A 21527-nucleotide genomic window follows, 5' to 3' on the forward strand; every position below is an offset into this window, starting at 1 on the left:
CATATTGTTTGCTCCCTCTTGCGGCCAACACGCGTATCAGCATTAATAAATGAAACCACAAAACAGAGACGTCGTATGCAAGTTAATGTAAACATAAAACGATATTTTTGTATTTGAAATAAAGCTGAAATAAAATACAAGATAAATATCCCATAATAATCCTTAAGTTATTTCAGTAAGTATCATTGCTAATTTTCTTTTGGTTGTGGTTCAGGCACTAATATATCACTGATAAAATAAAATAAAAACGAATTAAAATAACATTTATTTAATTTTTTTAATCATTTAATTAAAAACATAACGCATAAAAATAAAAACTAAAAAAATCTTAATAACAACTAAAAAATAAAAAGGCATAAATAATGCCAAAATATCACTTTCTGCTGGTGTGATAACTGAGTATTTTCAGAAGCAGCCTCAATAATAAACATTTTTGCAATTTTGTTAGGTATTATGTGCAGAAATGAGACCTTTCTCCTCCAAAAAAAAACTTTAGTTGTTTTAGCTCAGTAAACTCTTTGAGGTACCTTCATTGGGGAGAAGTCAGATCTTCATAATTTAAGATTTACTGAGATTTAACCAATAACATTTATTTCCTCTTCCCTGTTCCTTAATCTCTCAACTGCAATAGTTCAGTTCATTTTATTAATGAGAACAGATCATTTCAATGGGACAACAGTAATGACATGCAAGTGGTGACAAAATTTTGTTTATTAAATAAATAAACACATAGGCACTAACTTATAGAGAAGGTGAATATTTAAACCATTTGAGAAATGATGGCCATCTAGCCTAGCGAACATTTGGAATGATGCAAACATTCCTGTACAGCCTCTTTAATTAATATTTCAGAACAGTGCAGCTTCATGGAGCTTTAGCTCAAGTTTTAATTTTAAGCAGGAAAGTAAGCTACAAAAACTAGTCAAATCTAGATATACACAGACACACACACACACAAAAACTTTAAAATAATGAACGTATTATATCATTTTAAATACACCACAAAAAAGTGTAGTTTCAGAGTATTTCATGTTTTTAACTGCACTGAGACACAGATGAGGCTCAGGATGATAAATAAATACCGAAGTGTTTTGATGCACGCACGTTTCTTTTGATGATGTTTGGATGATCCTGCATGCTGCATTTGTCCTTATATAAAGGAATGCATCCTCTAAAGTCAGAGTTTTTGTGACTTGTGGTTCAGTCTGATCCCTCTTCCTGGTTCTGCAGAATGGGATCTGTATGGAAAAAACCAATGGTTAGAAAGCTAACACTACCTGTTTTAGCTTGCAATCTCTGGTGATTTATTAAAGGGTAACTAACACGCGAAACATTTTTTAACACTGCAACTTAAGTAACAATTTTATTGACATTAGTGACTGTAATCAAATTACAAATATTTAAAATGTAATGCATTGCATTACTGCACTACCAGGAAAAGTAATTAGAATACAGTAAAGTGTTATACCAGCTCTGTTCATTACCTGTCAGTGTTCCAAGCGGAAGGACAGAATCTGTGCTCATGCCCTCATTAGTAGGAATAAAGCTGCTTGGAGATGGAACCATGAGCACGGCTCCTTCACCCATCGCAGAACTCTCTACAGTTTCCCCAACTTTAGGAGAGTCCAGAGTCTAAACAAATACAGGAGAATTTTATGAGCAGGAAGGTGGCATGAGAACACTTCGTTTTTGTAATGAATTCAGAAAATGAAACCTTTTCTTCTTCTTGTACATCTTTCGATCTCTCTTCACTCTGCTCCTCTTCTCCAGAATTGTTTTGGTTTTCCGAAGGCTCTTCCTTGTCAAGCTCCTGCTCTCCCTCCAGCTCTGATTGGCCGAGTGGGTCCGAGAGGTCCTCTGAGGTTACCGTCTGGATGATGATGCCAGGGTGGGACATCTGGACCGTCACATTCTCATTGTCGGTCTGATGCAGATGGTGAAAGAGGGCAGAAGAGAGAGAGAAGTACAGGCTTTGCGACTCCACATTAATTTTGGTAAATATTTTAGTATCATTAACATAGTATTAATATTCTGATTTCATTTTTAGTTTTAATAAAGTACTTAAAATTAAATAATTCTGTTTATTAAGTTTAAATTTGGTAATTTTGTTATATTGTTTTTGTCATTTTTATTCATTTTATTTCCCACAAATTAATTAATTTATATATATATATATATATATATATATATATATATATATATATATATATATATATATATATATATATATATCAATAACATACTATTGTAGTTTTAATTCATATTTATTTATTTATTTTCAAAATGTTACTTTCAATAAAATAATTAAAACGGAAAGTAATTACAAATTCTGTGTTTTGAGTTGTTTTTGTAATTTTTATATGTTTTTCCAAAAATGCATAATGGATATATGTGTGCAAAATAATTATTTTAGTGTCAGCAATATACTATTATAATTTTTTTATATCGCTGTATAATATAATAGTTATTTTTTCTTCTTTTTTTTTTACTTTTAAGTATAATTTTTGTAATTTTGCCATGTGCTTTTGTCATTTGTAATCAAAAATTTTAAACATTTGCTTAGTTTTTAATTATTTTTATCTCAGTTTTAGTTTTGGTGATTTTAGTACTTCAATAGCAAACTAAAAAGACAATGTTAAAGTAAAATAGTTGCCTTAGCAAATAATTTTTTTAATGTTATTTCATTTCAAGTAAAAAATATGGTTTTTAATCATTTGAGTTAACTATAACCCTTGTGCACACAAAAGACTTACGGTGAGGCTGTGTAAAATAATCTGGTCTGGTGAAGACGGCGAAGCAGCAGCTGTGAGTGTGACCGTGGGATTGGCTGAGAGTGTGAGTGGGAGGCTCTGATTGGTTCCTGTTTGGAGGAAATACGTTCCAGGGGTGCCAGTGGGCTGCAGGTGAAATGACTAGGGAGGAAATTACACACATGATTTATAAACACAGCTTATATATCTTATAGTTTCGAAAAATCTGAGGTACTCACAGGCAGTAATTCAAAGGTCTGTAAAGCCCCAGAGTTCAGTGTGATGGTTTCACTGTCTGAGGCACCGCTTGCACCGTCTGAAGAAGCTGTGGAGAGAGAAAATGGTGCATTAAATCTACAATGCCACTGAACTGTTAGAACCACAAAAACTCACTCCAGCAGGTTAAGCGGACTCACAGACATGTGTGATCTGCACTGGAATCTGGACCGGGATCTGCAGTGCGGTGACGGGGCTGGGCGAAGCACTAGCAGATCGAGAACCAACCACCACAACCTTGTTCATCGCAGACGGCGGTGCCTCCACAACATCCTGCAGTCCTTTCAGCAAGACTACACACCACAGAAAACACTGCTTCAGTGTCTGAACTCACATTAGAACAGACATGCTAAACTATAAAGACTATATCTCACCAGAGAAGGGAAGTTCCTTATGATTGGACACTTGTCTTTTGATGGTCCACCATTTGCTGCGGAGCCACTGAGGCGAACGAACACTGCTCCACCCACCAGCCAGAATGTCCCAATTAATTTCATTCTCATCATCCACACCCAGTTCAGCCATCCTGCTCATGCATAATTATGATTAACGAGTCATAATTAGTTTGTGAACAGGTAATGTGAATTGTGCTGTGAACTACCTGCGAACCAGGTTGATGTCATCTTCTTTGGTCCACTCCGTGCCACCGCTCTGTTTCCAGTTAAGGTAGTTGAGCCATTTGGAGCGGCACTGTTTCTCAGAGCGAGTGCCGACTAGTTCAGCCACCGATGCCCAAGAGACTCCCTGAGTTACAACGTCACCCGCCTCTGTGCCCGTCAACTCGTGGACCACCTCTGCCAACCTTCTCTCCTCTTCCTCCGTCCATTTTCCTAAAGCATGAGCGTTTACGATGATGTCTCGCAAATAAATATATAAGCATAATAAAAATAAACCACATAATAATACGGTATTTGTAACAATATTAAAACTCCATATACATCGGGAAGAAGGAGGCGGGAACCGGCAGACAATCAAAACATAATTTTAATATTCAAAATAAATACAAAACGGCACACCAGCCCCTCACGGCCGACTGGTGCGCATAAATAAAAAGCAAACACATAAAATAATGTCCCAGGCCTGGTCCTCTCTCGTCCTTCACTATAGTCGCTCCAGTTTTATATCCTTCCATCTCCTACGTGGGACTCGATACCGGCGGTGGGGCGCAGGTGTAGCTCATCTTCAATCACTACACCTGGCCTCGATCCTCGTTCCCACGCCTCTCGGCCCCGCCCCACTCGCCAAAGTATTGTTATATAATTTATAAGAATTTAATTGTTTTATGTAATATTTAATTTGTCATTTTAATTTTCATTAATAGAAAAGTATTATAAAAATATATCTTTTTTTATGAATTAATAAGTTTAATAAAAGATACACAATTTAATTTATGAAATGTAAAATTTATAATGATATAAAGAAAATTTACTATATCTTAATATGTAATAAATCTGTTATTAATATTTAAATATATTTTATTATATTATTTTTAATTATTAGGTTTATGTAAAATGCATATTTTATAACATATTTATAAGAATATTTATTTTGTTTAATATAACAAAAATAAACATACATATATATATATATGTATGTGTGTGTGTGTGTATATGTTATAATCTACCTCCTTGATGGGATACTACAATGAAAATTTGGAAAAGCTGACCTGTGTTGCATGTGTCCTTCATGAGACGGCAGCGGTCCTTCACAGACGATGCACTGCGCCCAAGTGCCGCCCCAATGGTAGCCCAGTCATTCCCATGTTTCTCCCTTAGCCTAAAAACACACAAATCAGACAATGTAGATCACACATTCAGCTCACACTTCACGACATCCAAGATTCGTGGCTCAACTTACTCTTTCAATTTATTGATCTCCTCATCATTGTATCTAAACGACAAGAATAGAACATGTTCAATATTACACCAGTCATTTATAATTGATAAGTTTGGATCAGTCAATCTGTTTAAAAGGTAAATTAAAGCAACTTACTTGCCTACGTGGTTTCGGTTATCGTACATTCGTAGTACGCGTCTGTATACAGCGAACAGCGGTCTGTTCAAACCACACGCTATACTGCGGTAAAAATCCTTTCGCTCCTCTTTTGACATCTCAAAGATGATCTCCGCAGGGTCCCGAATCCCTCGGTTCTGAGTCCGGATGCACAGACAGAAGAATAGTGAGGGAGCAACTCAAAGATGACACCTCCAGCATATGTGATGCATCTATAATGCATGCTCACCTTTAAATAATGCTCTATGTTGCTCATCAGGAGATCAATCTCCTCTTTTGACCACATACCCTGTTTCCATTTGTGACCTAAGGATATATAACAGATAATGAGACTTTGTGTACTGATATCAGGTCCTATATTTCTTAAGATGGGTTTGCATGACAACACAGACCTGTATCAAGAAGAAATGTGTTTTACCTTTATTAACCAGTGTGTCTTTATCCTCTTTCGTGGTGAACCAGGCTTGACTGACAGCTGATACATCTTTACCTTTTTTTTGGACAGAAGAATCCTTATCCTGTTGACAAGGAACATTTTGATATTTGAGATTTATATCTACCTAATCATAAATAAATAAATAAATAACACACTAAATGAAGTCTTAAATCCATGCAAAGCCAGCCATTAATGCTGATAACCAAGCTGTAGAGCACTTATAAACAAATTATGTTTCTACTGTTGTTTCAGAAGGGTCGTCTGATTCCAGCTCCCCATCTCTCATCTCCGTAGCAGTCATTGTCACCTCGAAACTTTCATCACCTTCTGTAACTAAAATCAGCACAAACCAGTTAATATAACACCTCTCTTTACAGTTTAATGCATGATATCATCATTAAGTGCAAGTGGTGCATACAAGTTTTTTTTCGTATTTATTCATTTTATTTAATTTTTTAACTTTTTAAAATTATATAAGAAAATATTACAAATAAATACATTTATGTATTTTTTTATTATATAGAATTTTAAAGGTAATTGATTTCATAAAAATATTAAAGCATGGTTTTTATATATATATATATATATATATATATATATATATATATATATATATATATATATATATATATATATAATAAACATCATTATTTGTTTATAACATATCTGTACATTGATTTAAACAATTATATGTTTTTTTCTACTTCTGTATATAGTGCATCATTTAATTTTTCTGTTTTTCCGTATATTGTTGTCATATTCCATCTATTCTGCGTAATTCCTATGTGTTTCTGCATTCTCATGTTTGTTTGCACTATGTCTGTACTTTCTTCTGCACTAGAAGCTCAAATTCCTTGTGTGTGTGTAAACATACTTGGTAATAAAGCTCTTTCTGAGTTCTGAATATTTGCATTATCGTTTGGTATGAAATTCACTTAAAGATATAAGCGGAGTACAAACATGTACATGTGTGTTTATACTCACTTGGCAGAGTGACAACAGAATACTCCGTCGAGGTAGAGTCCTGGGGGTCTTCTCCGTCTTCATTGGACAACCGCAGTCGTTTGTGAACAGGTTCGGCGGTCCCGTCCGAACCCAGATCCTCCCCATCTACATGTCCAAACCACACAAGCACATTATATATATAAAAATAAAAATAAACAGTATAATATAGCACAACATCATGAGGTCGTGTGTCTCACCATTTTGAGGACAGTGCAGAATGATGTTCCCATCAGTGTCCTGGGTGAATGTGACAGAATTTACGGATTCGAGGGTCACAGTGGCCGGGACATCTCCTGTGTTCATGCTCAGCCTATAGGTCCATACACACACAGTCAGACTTTACACTCACTTTTAATGTGCTAAAGATAAACCTAAACACTTTATATGCATTGACAATGAAGGTTGTATAGGTGATTGGTATAATAAATGGATATTTATTATAACAATATACAATTTCAGACAGTTTGCTTGCAACAAATACTGCTGTATATAGTTCTGTATAGGTATTTAAACCAACGCAAACTTAAAAAAAAAAACAAAAAAAAAAAACATTTGTATGTGAAAACATTTTTTTATGAAGAAAGCCGAATCATATCAGTTTGGAGAATAATTATATGCACCATTCTGATTATCGGCTTCTTGTAAATGTCCTGTTTGGTCTTTTAAAAAAAGCAGATGAGGAATAATGAGACGCCATGTTTATGTGCAGCATGAAGCCGTGAGGACTCGACGGTATTTATTCAATGTCGCTGCGTTATTTTTCATTCAAAGAAGAGAAAGATACAAGTGCCGCGCACGGAGTTGAGCGAAAGTGAAATTTAGCTTTGGTTTTGGTACTTACTTCCTGTTTTGGGTACGGGGACTTCGCAGTGACCAGGATGAAGGCAAATACCAGGATGGAGGATACGCTTTTTTTTCTGCCTCTTCTCATGCAGAGCGGAAGCGTCTACAGAAGCCCGGCGGTGACTTCCGCTTCTGAAAGCTGTTTGAGTTTTTTTAACTGAATGTTCGTTTGTGTTTTTAAAAGTGCACATTTAATGTAGGTTGTCACCTTATGTTTGGACGTTAGTAGAGTAAGGTTTTAATCTGTGGTAAATACATTTTAATATATTAACAAACACGCTTTCAGATTAATAACAGTCTCAGCGCCATCTGCTGTTGAATCTGGAGAAAATTGTGTTTTGTTCTATTTTATTTTATTTTACTTTGATTCATTTCTTGTATGCCGTTTTGTTTCGCTTCTCTGTTAGAGTATAATTAACAAGAATGTCTCAATCTGTGAAAATTTACGGTTGTTTAATGTTAGCAAAATGCTAAATAAATAAATAAATATTAATAATAATAATAAAATTGCTTACTCAAGTGTAGGCTTACCTTGGCATATCTTTATATTGACAACGCCTAAACCATGCTTGTTTGATCGTTTGCTGTGTGGTTGAAACAACGAAAAGTTATTTTTACAGCCCTATAGAAAGTAAAAAAATTGGAAGGGGTATAATCACGCTTGTGACACATATTTTGCAGATGTGTATGCAATGCATTTCCACTCACTTTCATTGTCGTTTCATGTTTTCACCTTGTTTTCTTTTCATCCTGACGAATAAATAGAGTATATAATGGTGTAATATTACTGAATTATTTATTGCCTATTGTCTCTCTCTCTCTCCGTCTGTCATGCTCTCCCAGCGTGACTTTCTTAATAAGAATCACTTTAATAAAAGAACATCGAGTGTTCTACTAAATAGTGTTTGTTTATTAGTTTATATGTGATTTATTTTTGGAACTTGATCATCAGTGAATCTTAAATTTAGCTGAGTATACAAAAGCAGTTAACTTGGCCTAAATAAAAGATGCCATGTGAAGTGACTGGGAGACTAGACAGGCGTGACGTCAGACGCGCGCTGTCAATCAGAGCCTCGCGAGCTCGACTACATCAGGAGCTTATCGTTGAGCAGAGCATTTCAGTCTGTAGTTTATGCATAGGCATCGCGAAACTTCGTTACCTTTATTCGGATCCTCGACATCTCTTGATTTCCTTTAATTCCAGCCTTATGCGATGGAGAAGAGGGCGCTTTGGACATCCGGTTATTTTGTGCGCTTTGTAACCCTCTTCCTCTGCGCACGAGCGTCAGACAACCTGCCACTGTGTAAAGAGGTAAACGACATGTCACCTTTTTGTAAAATACATACATTTTAAACGTAATGACAGTTTAAACCAGCCACGACATAGGCATATTTTGTTTCTGCATACACCTATTTAAAATTAATACTAAAATGTTATTCGCATCATTGAGAGCTTCTAAAAAGCCATTAATGCGGATTATCGTTATTACGTATTTTTCTTTTTTAATACAAAAGCATAATAGCTATGTATGCACAAAATCCGTGACGAAAAGGCAAAAAGAACATCTTGTTATTGACATTAAAATGGTTACGAACGAGAATCCTATAATATGATGACGCGGCGCTCAGCTGGCCAATCAGATGACAGCTCGATTATTGTGTGTTATTCGCTACCTTCGCGTTAAAGAGGTTATGAAATGGATTCATATGAACTTATATATTAACATATTCATACAACGCAAATGGGTCTCCACCCTTCATTTAATTTGTAAAGACTGTTCTGTTGTTCTTGCCTCATCCATATTTGCATACAAAGACGCGTTTATTAAAGGGCCACTTCACCCAAAAATGAACAGATGGATGCTGGGCAGAATGACAGCCTCAGTTACAATATCTTTGGGACCTTGGACCACAAAACCAGTCATTAGGGTCGATTTTTTTTTATGATATTCATATATAATCTAAAAGCTGAATAATAAATCATCTTTCCATTGATGTATGTGGTTTAGGATAGGAAAATATTTGGCTCAGATACAACTATTTGAAAATCTGGAATATGAGGGAGCAAAAAATCAAAATATTGAGAAAATCGCCTTTAAAATTGTCCAAATGAAGTTCTTAGCAATGCATATTACTACTCAAAAAATAAGTTTTGATATATTTACAGTAAGAAATGTACAAAATCTATTCATGGAACATGATTTTAGGCATAAAAGAAAAATCAATAATTTTTACCCATACAATGTATTGTTGTCTATTACTACAAATACATCCGTACTTATGATTGGTTTTGTGGTCCAAGGTCCCTTTTGCTGTAACTGCATAGAAAAACGTGAACTGCTCCTTTAAGAGTATTTTTGGGGGATGCTGGGGAATAGTGGCAGGTGCAGGTACACCATTAGTGATAATGTGTGTGCTGTAAATGTAATCAAGCATTACCAGGTGACATGCACCTCCAGTGGGATGTATTTATCATCTTCCTGAAGACAACAACTTCATTACACTGTATTATGGTGTTATATGTAATTTAATACGTGTGTTTGTGTGTGTGTGTATGTGGTCAATTTGCCGTTTGTGTGTAGCAGGCCCCTAAAGGAGCAGAGAACAATTGCTGAATTTTAGAGCATTGGACACACACTGATTTGCATAACAGATCTGTCAACAAAGACGCACACACACACACACACACACACAGGAATTATTTAGTGGCCTCATTATTTCAGGTTGTTATCAGAGTATATCAGACTCTTCATTCATTACCATCCACAGCCAAAAGCAATGAGTGATCATCATGACAACAGTCACAAGGCTCCCGGCCGTTGCCCTGGAGACTGTCCGGGGACAAAAGGCAGATAGCCAGACCATCCCCACCCCCTATTGTACACACAAATGAAACCTAACTATTTGTTACATGTGCCTGAGAGTTTTAGAAACAGTAAAATACCAGGTAGGGGTGAGTTTGTTTGCTCAATCAAAAAAAAAAGAAGAAAAAAGGAACAAATTATGTTACCTGACAATATGTTTTCAAAGGGCACTTTCTGTAAAGATGCTTCATTGGCAATTTTATTTTGTTGCTAAAAACCTTTTTATGCATGTCAAAATAAAATGTTCCATGATTGCACACACATATCCAGGATTTTTTTATTATTATTTTTTGCCTAAAACCTTTCTTATGCATGTCAAAAAATTGTCCATGGTATATATATATATCACACACGCATCCAGGATTTTATTTTATTTTATTTATTTATTTTAGGCAAAAAACGTTTTTATGCATGTTAAAATAAATTTTGTCAATTAGTTTCTTTCTTTCTTTTTGTTATTTATTTATTTTTTGCACATGTATAAAAAATTTGTTTTAATTTTTAAATTTAATTAAATTAAAAAACATTTAACACATAATGATAGCTGTGTTGATGTAAACTTTGGGATAAGCTCTTCCAGTGGTGAAAGCATAAAACATGACAATATAAAAAGAAAAAAAAAGTCACTGCATTAAAATATGCTAAATATTAAACTCTTTATCCTCACTGGTTTATAAAATGGTCACTTTTAATGACATATATATATATATATATATTAATACACAATATAATATTTATGTACATACCTACATAAATATTATATTGTATAATATTATATGCTAAAATATTACATTTATATTTTAACTACCGGTACTAATATCTTTTTTCCTGGTGGATTTGAAAAATGGTCACTTTTAATGACCATAACTTGTGTTCGATGTAAATGTTTGAATATGTTGATATCTGCATGTGTGTTTCAGACAGACTATTACTTCGAGTACACCGAGTGTGACAGCACAGGCTCCAGATGGAGAGTTGCCATTCCTCACAGCCAGGGAAGCTGCTCAGGCCTTCCAGAGCCTGTCAGAGGCACAGACTGCAGTAAGAAAACAACCACAGATACACACTCTTAATGGACATGCACTGCATTACTTAAAATATCAAACCATATTACATTTAATTTAAAGAACGCTGGCTAAAACACACTACAGAAACATTTCCTTTGTTTTATAATTTGATATCAAAAGCAGTGACATTTATAAAATTTAAGAGTGTCCGAAAACACCTGAAAGTCTTTGTATTGTATCACTATTGAGTCCATGCTTACTTGTTGTGCAGCTTTTTCTTGTGAAGCTGGGGAGTTTTTAGAGATGTCATCCCAGCAGTGCACATCATGTGCGGCTGGCTCTTATTCGCTGGGCAGCGGTGTGCGTTTTGACCAGTGGGACTCCATTCCTGCGGGATTCAGCAGTTTGGCCACATACATGGACTCGGGAGGTTCGGGAGACGAATCAATGACCTGCAACAAGTCAGTGCCGAGTTACATACTGATATATATATATCCATATATTCTATAAGCTTTTACAGATCTGGATCTACCGGTGTTGTTTAATTGCAGTTCTTCATGGACACCTCAGGGAACTCACTTGGAATCCAACCGTGACGACTGCACAGTGTCACTGGTGTATGCAGTGCATCTCATGAAGCAGGGATCCGTCTCTTTTGACTATCAATATCTCGACAGCAACGTCTTCTTCGAGTTCTTTGTGTGTTTTACTCTATACAACTTTGTTTTTTTTTGTCTACAAATGTGTTGAAGTGAAAATATATCTCTAAAAATAACGTTTTATTTCTGATGCAGATTCAGAATGACCAATGTCAGGAGATGGACCAGACAGGGAGTGAGAAATGGATCAAACTCACCTCTAACGGAGAGTGGGGAACCCATACGGTTAGTGAGATTGTTCATATTTAAAGGGACAGTTCACCCAAAATTAACATTTCAATCATCATTTACTCACGCCTGTAAGACTTTTTTCTTCTGCTGAACACCATTGAAGATATTTTGAAGAATGTTGAAACCCAAACTGTTTAGTTGCCAAATATCTACTTCTGTGTCCCAGAGAAAGGTTTGGAACAAAATGCGAGTAAGACAATGGTCACAGAAAATACATTTTTGGGTGAACTGTCCCTTTAAGGATTTTGCAGTATTGATGTTTAATATAGCCTTTTTTTTTTTTTTTTGTATGTCACAGGTGAACCTGAAGTCAGGAACTAATATTCTATACTGGAGAACCACAGGAATGCTCTTGGGTGGGAAACCAGTGAAGCCGGTCCTTTTGAAAAACATCCAGATCGAAGGTGTGGGATTCTGATTAACTCATGTTTGCTTTTGTGTCTCACACCCTTCATTTGTTGGGATATTTTATTTTGGGATATTTTATGGTCATATGATATACATTGTTGTTTTTTTATATACACGTTTTGTGTGCAGGTGTGGCGTACACCTCAGAGTGTTTTCCATGCAGGCCGGGCACCTTCAGTAAAACCCCAGGCTCTTCCTCATGTGACCTTTGCCCCAGGAACACTTACTCTGGAAAGGGAGCCAGTTCATGTACACCATGCTCCAAAACACAGTACTCCCGTACGAACACACAAAAATCAATCATTCAGATGATTTCTTACATTCTTTGTTGTACCAACCAATCTACATATGGCTTGCTGTTATAATTTTAGCAATACAATCCAGTAACTAAAAGACTTTTTCAGTGTGTATAATGTCTCTAGTATGACCATACATCCATTTTTTCCTGGTCGGTATTTCTAAATTGCCTAAAATGTCTGGTGTTTATTTTGTTTTCCTATCGTATTCATACTTACTGAAGGTTATGACTCAAAAGTAGTTTGACCAATAGTGAGCAGGCATTGAACATAATCGTCCAGTTGGACTCTAGGACTGTAGTGAGCATGTCAATAGGAAAACAATCTGGACATTTTTGGCAATAAGGAAATCCTGGCTGGGAAAAAGAGGACATATGGTCACCCTAATGTTTATCCATGTGGGTGTTTGTGTGTGTGTGTGTGTTCTAGAGGAGGGATGGTCGCAGTGTAAAGAAAGACCTCCTTGTTCAGAGAAAGACTATTTTCAAATCCACACGGCCTGTGATAGTGATGGCAAGGTAAGGAAATTATAATGCAGAATTTGTTTTGTTGTAAATTATGTGTGGACAATTTGTTCATTTTTGTATTGGTGTATTATTATTTTAGACCCAGATGCTGTACAGGTGGGTGGAGCCTCAGGTGTGCGTGGAGAATGTGACTGGTGCTGTGACTCTGCCCCCTTCTGGAGAGAAAGAGGACTGTCCACCCTGCAATCCGGGCTTTTACATGCACAACTCTTCCACCTGTTTACCCTGCCCTCAAGGCACCTACTCTGATGGCACCACAGGTATATAGAAGCACATTAATATAGATACATTCTCATGTATTATACAGCACTGTTGGTTTACTGGTACTGGTGTTTAACAGAGAAGATTTCTTTTGGCACAGAATGTCAAAGATGCCCGGGAGGAACTGAACCATCTTTGGGATATGAATACAAGTGGTGGAATATCCTGCCGAGGAATATGAAAACGTCTTGTTTTAATGTGGGCAACTCCAAATGTGATGAAATGAATGGTAAGAGTAATAAAAATGGAAAAACTTAAGTAAATAAATACATTACTAATTCAAATACTGTACTTTATTCAAAAAGTTGAAGCACTATAATTACTAAAGTGACGTGATATTCAACCAAGTATGGTGACCCATACTCAGAATTCGTGCTCTTCATTTAACTCATCCAAAGTGCAGACACACAGCAGTGAACACACACCCGGAGCAGTGGGCAGCCATTTATGCTGCAGCACCCAGGGAGCAGTTGGGGGTTTGGCGCCTTGCTCAAGGGCACCTAAGTCGTTGTATTACCGGCCCGGACTCAAACCCACAACCCTTGGGTTAGGAGTCAAACTCTCTAACCACTAGGCCATGACTTCCCTTAAAACTATTAAAGCTAAATGATAGGTAAAAATTGATAGCCTGAATTAACTGAAGTCGCTTTGGATAAAAGCATCTGCTAAATGCATAAATTTAAATAAAAATAAACATCTTTAACACAAAAAAGTATTTTTCTATCTTTGTAATAAAAATTACAAGAGCACATATTTAGGAGCACAAAATCTGCAAAATTTAAAATACATCAATAAAAGCGAAAACACACACACACACATACCTACTAAAACTAAAATGTGAAGCTAATTAGAAATAAAAATCAAATTTTTTTTTTACAAAAGCACATAACAAAATTACTGAAACTTAAACTAAAATAAATGATATTAGTCCCTTATATATGTATTATATATATATATATATATATATATATGTGTGTGTGTGTGTGTGTGTGTGTATGTGTGTGTGTAAATAAACATAAATATTCATAATAATTAACATAATAATTAATGTAATATAAATTTGATATTAGAATATATTATTATATTAGTATTTATAGTTCTAAATTTCTCATTCAGTTCAGTGTGTAGCTGATTTTTTGTAATTATTTATGAAATTTACTTGCACTGAGTGAACATGGTCTCATCACCATTTTTCAGGTAGTAAATATGATTTTTTTGTTATCATAAAAAATCATATATATATATGAATAGCATGTATGCATCACAGGCCGATGAAGTAAATGGTCTATGATCCGATGCATTTGTTTCTGTAGGTTGGGAGGTGGCTGGCGATCACATTCGTGTCGGAGTGGGTGGATCAGATAATGATTACCTCATCTTAAATTTACGAGTGCCTGGATTCAAGTGAGTCAGATATATAATTCCACTGTTAAAATGTTGATTGTGCACAGAACATTTACAAGTTTTTTTTTTTTATCTCTCTCAGACTTCCTACTTCTGTGGACGATGCTTCAGCTACTGAGTTTGGCCGAATCACGTTTATCTTTGAGACCGACTGCAGCGCAGACTGCGAACTCTATTTTATGATAGTAAGATAGTTATTTAACCATAACAGTATGTGAAACAGTAGTATGCACCAACAAAGAAAAATGTAGTATGTAGTATTGCCATTGTTATGAAAATGTTATTTCTGAATGTCCTCTGAACATTCAATATGTACAGTTTTTAAAATACAGGTTTAAAATACAGACAGTAAGGAAACATTCTATTTTATCATTTTGCAAGCATTACAGAAATGTTGAAATGAATGTGCTCTGAAGTAGTGGCATTTAAAAAATGTGTTGTTCAACTAAAACATCATTATGAATAAATCTGCAAGTTATTTACTAAATCGATGCATTTGTTTCCATAGGACGTAAACAGGAAGAGCACAAATGTTGTGGAATCATGGGTAGGAAGTAAACCGAGACAAGCGTACACCCACACCATGACCAAAAATGCTTCGGTTTCTTACACATGGGCTTTCCAGCGCACCAACAAAGCCTCTGATGTAAGTATTTACAACAGAAATAAATACCTTTAATGTCATGTGGAAAAGTTCTCATTCGCTGCGTCTTTCTCTCACAGGTGCGTCAGTATGTAAATGACATTGCCAAGATCTACTCGATCACGGTGACTAATGCGATGGATGGCTCAGCGTCCGGTTGCCACGCCTGTGCTATGATGAGTCAGCAGGACGGCTCTTCCTGTGTCCCCTGTCCCGCTGGACACTTCATCAACAAAGACACCAACCAATGCCAGGAATGCCCGCCCAACACTTTCCTCTCTGGGCATCACATTTATGGCCAGGAGGCCTGTCAGCCCTGTGGTCCTGGAAGCAAGAACAACAAGGTATGAGTATAACCAAGACGTAATGCATGACTATATTGGTTTTTAACATTGTTTAACATGCAAAATGTGTGTTTTATATGTCCAGGAGCACTCTGTGTGTTTTAACGACTGCACGTTCTTGCATACGGATCGAAACCAAACGCTGACCTACGACTTGAGTGCCTTGAGTTCAGTGGGGTCAATCATGAATGGGCCTAGTTTCACCTCCAAGGGAACTAAATACTACCACCAGTTTAATATCAGTCTGTGTGGGGCTGAGGTACTCTCACATACACACATCTCTATCTTTAGCGGACTAAAAATAGATTGCTTTAATAGAAATTTGATAGCTTTTATTATTTTGTTCTCTTTCTCAGGGGAGGAAGGTAGCGGTGTGCACTGATAATGTTACGGATCTGTCCAGTAAGGACCTGCAAAATGAATCCGCTGACCTTAACAATTTCGTCAAGACATTTGTGTGCCAATCAACCATCATCCCTGCAGATGGACGGGGTTTTAGAACATCACTGTCGTCTCAGTCCATCAGCCTGGCTGACACTTTCCTTGGTGAGCTTATTTCTTTAACAGTATTTAATATGCATGGCCATTCACAAGTTTGGGGTCAGTAAGATTGTGTTTTTTTTTAGAATGAAGTCTCTTATGCTCACCAAGGCTGCATATATTTTCTATGTTAATATATTTTAAAATGTAATTTATTCCTGTGATGCAAAGCTGAATTTGTAACTTCATTACTCCAGTCGTCAGTGTCACGTGATCCTTCAGAAATCATCTTTTATGCATTGAAATACAGAGAATATATCTGAAATTTGGCCACCTCTAACTTACAGTAAAGTTTTTTTTACATGGCACTTTTGTGTTTAGCTCCCTTCAGAACAGAGGTGTTCTAATTTCTTACTCGTCTCATTTTCTTCATTCTTCCATTCTCAGGAGCTTCGGTTCACAAAAATCTGGACGGGGTCACTGTCAGCTCAGACCTCTTCCCTGAGTCTTCATGGAAAGTTCCAGATATCAACTTCTTCTATCGGTAAATAAAGAAAGATTTTTAGAATAGGTAGTTGATGTCTGCAATGATATTTTATTTATAATACAAGTTTTTTTTTTCACCTCAGCTCTCCACAGCCCACAGCATCCTGTCTGAACGGCCGTAGCACAGTCGTGACTCTGCGTTGCAATCCTGAGAAGAGTGCACGCGGAGAGCTCACTGTGCCGAGGTGTGTGTTTTTCTATGCTTATTATCTATATTTGTTCACAAACGGATTGTTGTCGAAGCCCAACAGCTGAAATATTACCCATGAGTGAAACACCACTATTAATATAAATGCTAATACAAATAACATTCAAAGTTTTGCAGTCCAGTTAATTTTGAGTTGGGTTTGAAATGCACTGAAATGAACCATTCTGCTAGAAAATGTTCCACAAAAATTGTCGGACTGATTATGTGCATTTACAAAAAAATTTAATTGCTTGAAGGAAAGACAATGGTAATGTTAATCACAAAAAACCCTTTTTAATTGTGTGTTTAGCAAGTGCCCAGCAGGTACATGTAATGGCTGTGAGTTTCATTTCCTCTGGGAGAGCTCTAGCGCTTGTCCTCTCTGCACTGAAACCGACTACCATTCGATAGAAGGAGCGTGCAAAGGAGGAGTGCAGGTACATCTCTTTCCACAAATGCATCTAGTATCATTTCTTTGGCATCGTTCTGATTAATCATGTATCCTTCTTGTAACAGGACACCCTTTATGTGTGGAACGAACCAAAATTTTGCACCAAAGGAGTACCTCTCCCGAACAAGACCTCCGCCCACTGTGATGTGGTCAACCTATGGGTGAAGGCCGGAATTGGGGGCGGAGCCTTCATGGCCGTCCTCTTGGTTTCTCTCACATGTTACTTCTGGAAAAAGAACAAAAGGTAACACGCTGTCAATGGAAATTCAGCTTGAGATGCAAACAAGTGCTTTTTGATTTTTGACCTCTTTTCTTTTTTGTAAAGGCTTGAATATAAATACTCCAGACTAGTGATGTCGGCCAATAAGGACTGTGAGTTGCCAGCAGCGGACAGCTGTGCATTAGCAGAGGGAGAGGGGGAGGAGAATGAGGATGATGTTGTTTACTCAAATACTGCTTCGTTACTGGGTAAACTCAAAGCTATCGCAAGCAAGGTCAGTTCATTGTTGTGAGCTTGATGCCATTCCAAAATTTTGTTAATATGTTCAATTTATATTAATTGAAGTGAATAATGTACTTATGGATACAGCTAGTGGACATACATGGATATCATATGATATCAGTGGAATTTATTATTAATCAATTAATTACTGATCGCACAACAAAAGCCTGCCACAAACATTAATATTATATAATAAATATAAGTTAATATTTTTTATTTAAAACGAATGCAAATTCGCTCATCCATTATATAGTAGTATATACAGTACACTATACAGTGCACAATTAAAAGTTTGGGGATTCTATTTTAAATAAATTGAATGGAAATATTAAATTAATCAAAAGTCACAGTAAGGACATTTATGTTAAAAAATATAATTACTTTTAAACTTAAATGATATCATGGTGTCCACCAGAATATTAATCAGCACAACTGTTCAGCATTGATAATAAAAATTAAAAAACAAATCTTGAGCACCAAATCAAATATTAGAATGATTTCTGAAGGATCATGTGAGGCTGAAGACTGGAGCAATAAAACAAAAACAAAAAAAGTCAGCTTTGCATCACAGGAATAAATATATTTATATAGAAAACAGTTATTTTAAATTGTAATCATATTTCAGAATATTATGATTTGTACTGTATTTATCAAATAAATGCAGACTAGGCAAGCAGAACTTCTTTCAAAAACAACATTAAAATCTTACAGACCCCAAACTTTTGAATGGTTGTGAATGGTGCAGAAATGGCTTTTTTAAAAACTGAAACAACTTTTGCTAAATTTAGATCAAGAGAAAGTAAAAAACAAGACATTCAAAAATAATGTACGGCCTCTAAGTCTTCCGTAACAACGTGGAGATGATGCAAACATATTTTACGCTTATTGAGGTTAACTAAAACACCTTTTGTATAGTTTTTTTGTTTTCATCTAATGTTTTATTTACCTGTGCTTGGCTGCAGGCAGACGGAGACAACAGCGAGTCAGTACAGCTGAAGTCTTCTCAGTCAGAGAGATGGGTTTGGGGATAACCGGAGGAGAGCCCGCTACTGAAGGAGAGAAAGAGACAAACACTCATGGAGTTTTCAGTGTTTTGACACTCCTGCTTCAGTTTCATAATATTTCCAGCCATCCCCTGTCAAATGTCTGAGAACATATCTCTGTCAAAAAGTCAAAAAGCAGGAAATCTCTCTAGGTAAAATAAAATCCGCCCCATAAAGTAACTGTATCACAAATATACCGCTAAAATGTGTCAAAGGTTGCAAAGCATTGCTTTCTGAAACAAATCACAATCTATAACCATACACCATGATCTCCCACAGACACAGGGGCATCAGAGACACATTTGCATCATGGTGTGTGTGAAAAATTGGACAACTACTGCAAAATGAGCCTGTATGGGTATATGAGGAATATTTTCCTGCTTCTTCACACTAGCATTCATGCAATTATATCTAGTGGTTGGCCAACAGATGGAGACAGAGTCTTACCTCTACTCAGAGCTTCTTTAGTTTCAGCTCAATGCCAAACATCACACAGCAGATCTAAAAGAGAGAAGAAAGGCCCTTCCTTCATGTATTACAGAGAGAACCGTCCTCTCTCCACATCTCTCCTCTGAGGAGAACAAGAGACAATACCGTTTTCTACTTTGTATTTTGTATCGTTGTGTATTTCGAGCTGTATAAAGTTGTGTTGAAATATATGTTCTGTTTTACTCCCTGATTCTGTTTCTGCTTTAATAAACTTTAAGAGCGCTTTAAACACGGAGCAAGTGTGTTAAGTATACAGAAAAAGACACCAGACCAGTTCATAAGAACATTCTGCTAACATTGGCATTATAAAAACATTATTTCTCAATGTTCTCCGAACATTCAAAATGTCCAGTTTGAGCCTTTTTTTTTTTTCAAAGGAACATTCCAATTGAAATTTTTCCAAACATTATCGGAATGTTTGAATGTTCTAAATGCTCAGTCTGTAATACTTAAAACAATTTTCTGAAGTTCTGAGAACATTCCTTGTACACTGAACAGCATTTCACTAAAAGATACTTCATAAAGTAAATGTATTTTTAAAGGGATCGACTTATAATGTATTAACACCATATGTAAACACAAGATGTGACTCGCCTGCGTTATTTCTTGGTTCCCTAAAAATGTATGACTCGTACGAGAGCAAGTTCAGAAATTTAAGAAAGGGAACAATTATCTTATTATCCCATGGTGTGAGATCTACGAGACAATATACAAATTAAGTTTGCACTCACTAATATTAACATAAAAATACATGAATCTGGGCACTTACAGTATTGTTCAAAATAATAGCAGTACAATGTGACTAACCAGAATAATCAAGGTTTTTCGTATATTTTTTTATTGCTACGTGGCAAACAAGTTACCAGTAGGTTCAGTAGATTCTCAGAAAACAAATGAGACCCAGCATTCATGATATGCACGCTCTTAAGGCTGTGCAATTGGGCAATTAGTTGAATTAGTTGAAAAAGGGTGTGTTCAAAAAAATAGCAGTGTGGCATTCAATCACTGAGGTCATCAATTTTGTGAAGAAACAGGTGTGAATCAGGTGGCCCCTATTTAAGGATGAAGCCAACACTTGTTGAACATGCATTTGAAATCTGAGGAAAATGGGTCGTTCAAGACATTGTTCAGAAGAACAGCGTACTTTGATTAAAAAGTTGATTAGAGGGGGAAAACCTATAAAGAGGTGCAAAAAATGATAGGCTGTTCAGCTAAAATGATCTCCAATGCCTTAAAATGGAGAGCAAAACCAGAGAGACGTGGAAGAAAACGGAAGACAACCATCAAAATGGATAGAAGAATAACCAGAATGGCAAAGGCTCAGCCAATGATCACCTCCAGGATGATCAAAGACAGTCTGGAGTTACCTGTAAGTACTGTGACAGTTAGAAGACGTCTGTGTGAAGCTAATCTATTTTCAAGAATCCCCCGCAAAGTCCCTCTGTTAAAAAAAAGGCATGTGCAGAAGAGGTTACAATTTGCCAAAGAACACATCAACTGGCCTAAAGAGAAATGGAGGAACATTTTGTGGACTGATGAGAGTAAAATTGTTCTTTTTGGGTCCAAGGGCCACAGGCAGTTTGTGAGACGACCCCCAAACTCTGAATTCAAGCCACAGTACACAGTGAAGCATGGAGGTGCAAGCATCATGATATGGGCATGTTTCTCCTACTATGGTGTTGGGCCTATTTATCGCATACCAGGGATCATGGATCAGTTTGCCTATGTGAAAATACTTGAAGATGTCATGTTGCCCTATGCTGAAGAGGACATGCCCTTGAAATGGTTGTTTCAACAAGACAATGACCCAAAACACACTAGTAAACGGGCAAAGTCTTGGTTCCAAACCAACAAAATTAATG

General features: G+C 36.3%; 2 protein-coding genes across 4 annotated transcripts; one reads left to right on the forward strand and one right to left on the reverse strand.

Moving 5' to 3' along the window:
• Nucleotides 1-693: 693 nt before the first annotated feature.
• LOC113064021 (cyclin-D-binding Myb-like transcription factor 1) lies at nt 694-8614 on the reverse strand. Of its 3 annotated transcripts, none has more exons than XM_026234535.1 (17): nt 8484-8614; nt 6678-6790; nt 6460-6585; nt 5717-5808; nt 5458-5557; nt 5269-5345; nt 5019-5176; nt 4884-4916; nt 4693-4802; nt 3628-3856; nt 3401-3552; nt 3167-3319; nt 2990-3075; nt 2754-2912; nt 1715-1924; nt 1485-1632; nt 694-1238 (listed from the first exon to the last, which is right to left on the reverse strand). In XM_026234535.1, exons 2-17 carry the CDS (start codon nt 6781-6783, stop codon nt 1201-1203), a joined length of 1977 nt encoding a protein of 658 aa, XP_026090320.1. In that variant the 5' UTR covers nt 6784-6790; nt 8484-8614; the 3' UTR covers nt 694-1200. The 3 variants fall into 3 exon arrangements, with proteins under 3 accessions (XP_026090320.1, XP_026090311.1, XP_026090330.1); XM_026234526.1 differs by lacking the exon at nt 8484-8614 and adding an exon at nt 7322-7637; XM_026234545.1 differs by lacking the exon at nt 8484-8614 and adding an exon at nt 7101-7305.
• Nucleotides 8503-19894, forward strand: LOC113064015 (UPF0577 protein KIAA1324-like). Its single transcript, XM_026234513.1, has 22 exons — nt 8503-8635; nt 11108-11228; nt 11466-11655; nt 11746-11893; nt 11989-12078; nt 12383-12488; nt 12622-12771; nt 13218-13306; nt 13395-13575; nt 13677-13805; nt 14890-14980; nt 15063-15165; nt 15489-15626; nt 15704-15967; nt 16053-16226; nt 16324-16513; nt 16895-16991; nt 17077-17178; nt 17491-17617; nt 17697-17875; nt 17957-18125; nt 19096-19894. The coding sequence occupies exons 1-22, from the start codon at nt 8537-8539 to the stop codon at nt 19162-19164; spliced, it is 3006 nt and encodes a 1001-aa protein (XP_026090298.1). The 5' UTR covers nt 8503-8536; the 3' UTR covers nt 19165-19894.
• The last annotated feature ends 1633 nt before the right edge of the window (nt 19895-21527 follow it).

This window comes from Carassius auratus, chromosome 4, assembly GCF_003368295.1.
Source record: "Carassius auratus strain Wakin chromosome 4, ASM336829v1, whole genome shotgun sequence".
Lineage (NCBI taxonomy): Eukaryota > Metazoa > Chordata > Actinopteri > Cypriniformes > Cyprinidae > Carassius > Carassius auratus.